Consider the following 6,271-nt stretch of genomic DNA (forward strand, 5'->3'; position numbering starts at 1 on the left):
ACACACAGACACACTCTCTCTCCCAAACACAAAGACACACACACACACACACCCCTGACCCAGACACAAACACACACCACAATGCCCACTTACTGATCCCCCACCCCTTTTCTCTCTCTTTTCCTCTCTCTTACCACCCTACAGCCATCAGCAAGCTTTTGGGCAATATCACACAGTGAGACTGTCTCTGCTTTCCCCACCCAGTCATCTCCCTCCAAAAAGCCCCATTACCATCAGTGGTGTTGAATGCACAGGGAATTTACAAGGCTGCTCCTTGAGGCCCAGGGAGGTCTCCTCCATTAGCAGGTCCCCTGAAGGTGAGGCGTTACTGGTAATCACGTGCCCTTCGCGGGGTTCGATGCCTGAACATAGCTCTGAGAAGACACATTGGGTTCAGTCAGTTATGCAGCAACAATAGAAAGGGAGAACATTGTGAGTTTCGAGAGCAATACTATCACAGCATGCAAAGGAAAGGGAGTGGTGATGCTTATAACCAAGGGACAGAGCGTGGGTGTTAATAGCAGAATATATCAAAGCAAAACTACAAGACTACAAGACAAGAAGGCAAGGGTTGGGTGGGGGGGGGGGTGCAGTGGCATGGAATTCAGCACCAAGGTCAGAGCTCATGCTCTGAAATTGTTAAACTCAATGTTGAGCCCTGAAGGCTGGAAAGTGCCAGACAGGAAAGTGAGGTATTTGTTCTGCAGCTTCCGTTAGGCATCACTGGAACACCACAGTGGGCCCCAGACGGAAACATGAGCTCGAGGACGAGTCAGGTGGTTGAAACGCTGGGTGACTGCAAGGTCAGGCTCATCTCATGGACTCAGTACATCTGTCACCCTAGGCTGCACCCGGTCTGCCCAGTGCACAGATCCACCACATTGCAGACAGCAGATCCTGCCAATAGATCGGAAAAGCTGCAAATAGGTCACTGCTTTACCTGAAAGGAGCGATTGAGCCTTGGGCGGTGAGACGAGGAGCCGTTCAGGGACCAAGTGTTACAATTTCTGCGACTGCATAGGATGGGGCCTTGGGAGGGAGATGAACTATTGGGAGTGACAGAGGAGTGAGTCAAGGTCTCACGGTCAGAAGGCTGATGGGATTTGGGGGTAGGGACGGGAGAGAGAGGACTGGGTCGGTGGTGGCACCCTGCTGGGCGTGGGAGAAAAGGGAGGTGATGCTGGAACTGTATAAAGCACTAGTTAGGCCACAACTACAGAACTGTGGGCAGTTCTGGAATCCACATTATAGGAGGGATGTAATAGCACTGGGAGAGGGTGCAGGAGATTTACCAGGATGTTGCCTGGGTTGGAGAGTTTCAGTAATGGAGAGAGATTGGACAGACTGGGGTTGTTTTTCTTAGAGCAGAGGAGATTGACAGAGGGGGACATGATTGAGATGTATAAAATGATGAAGGGCATAGATAGGGCAGACAGGAAGAAACATTTTCCCCTTTGATGGAGGGGTCAATGACTAGGGGGTATAGACTTAAGGTGAGAGAAGGTTTTTCACTCAGAGAGTGGTCGGAATCTGGAATTTAATGCCTTTAAGAGGCAGAAATTCACATAACATTGAAGAAGTATTTAGATAAGCACTTGTGATGCCAAGGCAATGGGGATGGCGATGGGCCAAGTGTTGGAAAATGAGATTAGAATAGAAACTCTTTACTCAGGGAGTTGTTAGGATTTGGAATGTGCTGCCTGGGAGAGTGATGGAGGCAGATTTCAAAGCAGTTTTCAGAAGACAGCTGGATGTATATTTGGAAGTGATGAATTTCAAAGGCAATGGAGACAGGTCTGGAGAGTGGGACCAGCTGGGTAGCTGGGATTGTGGGGAGGGTGGGGCGAAAAACCACACAGCCAGGGCAGGGGAGGGGGCTAAGGGGGAGAGAGAGAGAGTGATGGGTGTGGGGGATGGGATGGCCTGGGGTAACAGAGCTAGGTGGTAGATTTGGGAGAGCGTGGGGCAGCTAGGAGGGCACGGTTAAGGACAGTTCAGGATCCTGTGAACCCTGTAACTCCACACAATCACTGGAGGGCAGCACGGGGGCTCAGTGGTTAGCACTACTGCCTCACATCGCCAGGGACACAGGTTCAATTCCAGCCTTGGGCAACTTTGTCTGTGTGGAGTTTGCACATTTTCCCCCGTGTCCATGTGGGTTTCCTCCCACGGTCCAAAGATATGTAGCTTAGAGTGGGTTGGCCATAGTTACGGGATTAGGGTGGGATGCTCTTCGGAGGGTCGTGCAGAGCCTATAGGCCGAATGGCACTGTAGGGATTCTATGATCTTATGATTCTATGACCGCCTGTCACAAGGGAGGCTGCCCCTCTGGCCTCTACCTCCCTTTCTCTGTGACGGTGACATTACTCGTGAAGGGGGCGACAGTGCAGGGGGTGGGGTCTCACCGATTTGTGACTGGAGGCTCTTACCAGAATTCTCTGCAGCGTTGCCCGCCGTGGTCAGTAGCTTCGCTGCCCGGTGTCCGTGTCTCTTGACCAGGAGCTCCAGCAGCTGCTGCTGTGTCTGCCGCACCAGGCTCTGCCCTGGGAAGGCCCGCTGGGTGCCAAGGGCCCGGATGAGTTTCCGCGCCACCTCGGCGACTGGGGCGGGGGGCCTGGGCGTGACCGTTGGCTGGGACCCCTTCCTCGCTGGCTCCGGTGTCGGAGAGCTCGGTTCCACCACAGGGGCTTCTGGCGGCTCGGCTCCCTTCCCCGGCACAGGCGTGGTGACCTTGGCAGTTGGCGGGGCAGGCTCTCCGGCATCACCTTGCCCGTCACTCAGGGGGAGCCTCTCGGCAGTGACGGACTTGACCTCCCTGTTGAAGATGCCCAGGTGCTTCTGGCTGAGGCGGTTCTGGGTGATTACCCAGCTGGAAGGGACAGGGGTTTTGGGAGCCCCTGCCTCGGCCCTTTCCCGCCGGCAGCGGCACTCACTGGCCCGGCCCGCTCCCTGAGCCCAGGGCTTGTGCCGAGACGGCTTCTCGCTGAGCCCCCGGCCAAATTTGGTGCGGTTCAGCTCTCGCCGCGTCTTCCTGCGTTTCACTTTTAGGTTGCAGGTCTTGTTTGGCGCAGGGTGAGCGTTGGTGATGGCCAAGGGGGGGCTGCCCTGCTCTCGAGGTGCTCCCTTCAGTGCGGACTCAAAGTACTTCAGGATGCTGCTCCTGCTCGCCATTTGTCGGTGGCTCATCATGACCCCATTGCCATGACCCTGAAAAGGTGAAGATTGCAATCGGTGACCAGCATCACTTGGCTCTCTCTGCATTGACCCCGCTCCCCCTCGCTCTGTCTTCACTTTTACAAAGGCACACCTCACTGGGGAGGGTGGGCACACTGGAAACCGAGCCCTGCTATTCCTGCTAATGTCACAAAAATTAAACCTTTTAAAATGCATCCAGTTTCCCCATCTTTCCGAGCAGGTTGGCAGAAAGAAGGGACCAGGTTTCTGCACTTAACAAGAATTGACATTCGTTACAAACTAATTAAACCCTAGCTATAGGTAAACAATGATAAATCCAGATGCATATTACGTTACAAACTAAAACTCTAATTCTCTTATAACAAGAGAATTTTCTGAAGAAGGGTCTAGGCCCGAAATGTCAGCCTTCCTGCTCCTCTGATGCTGCTTGGCCTGCTGTGTTCATCCAGCTCTACACCTTGTTATCTCTCTTCTCTTATAACAACATCTCTCTCTCTCACACACACACACTCAGAGACAGGAAAAGAAGGTGGGCTGGGAATAGCTGGAAAAGCAGTTCAGTGGTTCCACAGAGTTTGATGAAATGATTCTGGTTTGGGGGCAGCACGGTAGCTCAGTGGTTAGCACTGCTTCCTCACTGCACCAGGGACCTGGGTTTGATTCCACCCTTGGGTGACTGCGTGGGTTGCTTCCGGGTGCTCCAGTCTCCTCCCACAGTCCAAAGTTGTGAGGGTAGGTGGATTGGCCATCCTAAATTGCCCATGGTGTCCAGGGATGTGTAGGCTAGGTGGGTTGACCATGGAGAAAAGCAGAATTTTAGGGATAAAGTTGGGGGTGGGTCTGGGTGGGATCCTCTTTGGCAGGTCGGTGTGAACTTGTTGGGCCAAATGGCCTGATTCCACACTGTAGGGTTTCTATGATTCAGGTTATATTCAGGCTACCTCTTCCTTCTCTTGATGCTTCCACTGGTTTGTAAGAGGCACAGGGTGGCTGTTTCACTGATGGAAAGGTGTCCAACTTGTCAACTAAAAGTTGCAGCAACTGCTGATGCAAAAATAACCTGATTTTCACAGGTTTAAAGTTGCTTACTGCAGAGAACAGAGAGAGGAAGAGAGCGAGAGAGCGAGCGCTTCTGGATTGTGGAGACCTGATAGCTTCTTGTTCCTAGCCTCAAGCTGTTTGGCTACCTGGGAACCAATCACATAGCTGTTGGCAGGCAGAAGTCATTGATTCACCAGTGTGAAAACCAATCAGCTTCTAGTTGTTAACCAATCTCCATCGGTACACAACCCCTTGGCTCCAGTTTGTCTGCACACACTGCTGTATCCCACAGCTGTGTAAACAGTGTTAACAATGGGGTTCAAGTTACTTACCATCCAACCAGGCAGCAAACAATTATTAAAACATCTATTTTCTCATTTCAGACCACAATTTAAAAAATACAAAAATGCCAAGATGTGGTCTTCCCTTTCACAACCAGTACCGAGATAATGTAAATAGAAAGGAGGTGATGGCCTAATGGTATTCTTGCCAGATTATTAATTCAGAGAGCCTGGAGACCTGAGTTCAAATCCTGCTGTTGCAGGTGGTGGAATTTTAATTCAATAAATATCTGGAATTAGAACTCATTGAAACCATTGTTGATCGTCAGACTACTTTAGGGAAGGAAACTACCGTTTTTACCTGGGTCTGGCCTCCAGACCCAAAACAGTGGTTAACACGTAACACTAATTAGGATTGGGTAATAAATTTTGGCCTGGTCAGTGATTTCCACATCTCAAGAATGAATTAAATAAAACACAGGAACAGGCCATTCAGCCCATGATGTCTGTCTCGACCATGATGTCATTCTAAACTAAACTCATCCACCTGCACATGGTCTGTATCCCACTATTCCCTACCTGGCCATGTGTCTGCCTAAACACCTTTTAAATGTTGCTATTGTATCTGCTTCTACCACACCTCCTGGCAGAAACATGCCATGCACGTACCACACTCTGTGTAAAAAACCTGCCTCCTAGTATTTGGAGATAGTAGGAAGTGCAGATGCTGGAGAATCTGAGATAACAAGGTGTAGAGCTGGATGAACACAGCAGGCCAAGCAGCATCAGAAGAGCAGGAAGGCTGGCGTGACGGGCTTAGACCCTTCTTCAGATTTCTGAAGAAGGGTCTAGGCCTGAAATGTCAGCCTTCCTGCTCCTTTGATGCTGCTTGGCCTGCTGTGTTCATCCAGATCTACACCTGGTTATCTCTGCCTCCTAGTATTTGTCAGTTCCACCCTGGGCAATAAACTCTGACTGTCCACCCTACCAATGCCCCTCATAATTTTACACATTTCTATCCAATCACCCATCAGCCTCCGATGTTCCAACGAAAATAATCCAAGCTAATACTCCAGGCAACATCCTGGTAAATCTCTTTTGCACCCTCTCCAAAGCCCCCACATACTTTCTATAGTATGACGACCAGATGTAGCCGAATTAAAGTTTTATACATCTGCAACATCTTGTAAACGTTTATACTCAATGCCCCCCACCAATGACAGCAAGTATGTCATATGCCTTCCTTGCCACCTTACCTAATTGTGTTGCCACTTTCAGGGAGTTGTGGACTTGGGCCCCAAGATCCCTCTGAATATTAATGTTCCTAAGGATCCTGAGATTTACCGGCAGTGGGCAGCTTTCCCTGACATTCTGACTAATGTTTACCCCTCCTTCAGTATCATAAATAATAATTATTGACTGGGACTCCATGTGCCAGGGAGTTAGATGGGGTAGAACAGGTTGGGTTCATCCTAGAGGGTTCCTTGAAACATTATGAAGGTAGCCCAACCAGGGAATGGGTCATACTAGATTTTGTACTGGGGATGAGCCTGGCCAGGTGATTGAAGTTTCAGTAGGGGAGAATATTGGGAACGGTGATCATAACTCCGTTAAGTTTTAAGACAGTTATAGATAAGGATAAGATTGGTCCTTAGGTAAAAGTGCTAACTTGGGGGAAGGCTAATTACAACAGTATTAGGCAGGAACTGGGGAAATTAGATTGGGAGCGGCTGCTGAAGGGTAAATCCACATC

The 6,271-nt window shown here is 50.2% G+C and overlaps 1 protein-coding gene across 1 annotated transcript in view; it reads right to left on the bottom strand.

Annotated features, from left to right (window-relative positions):
* The window catches only part of LOC125487953, a 5,595-nt gene extending 2,391 nt beyond the window's left edge, over positions 1-3,204 (bottom strand). Inside the window, exons 1-2 of the mRNA XM_048620645.1 lie at positions 2,431-3,204; positions 232-374 (exon numbers count right to left, since the gene is read on the bottom strand). Of these exons, the coding sequence (XP_048476602.1) occupies positions 232-374; positions 2,431-3,190 (903 nt within the window). The 5' untranslated portion in view covers positions 3,191-3,204. The remainder of the gene's footprint in view (positions 1-231; positions 375-2,430) is intronic.
* Positions 3,205-6,271: the final 3,067 nt, after the last annotated feature.

The sequence above is a fragment of the Rhincodon typus genome, chromosome 47 (genome assembly GCF_021869965.1).
Source record: "Rhincodon typus isolate 14 chromosome 47, sRhiTyp1.1, whole genome shotgun sequence".
Taxonomy (NCBI): domain Eukaryota; kingdom Metazoa; phylum Chordata; class Chondrichthyes; order Orectolobiformes; family Rhincodontidae; genus Rhincodon; species Rhincodon typus.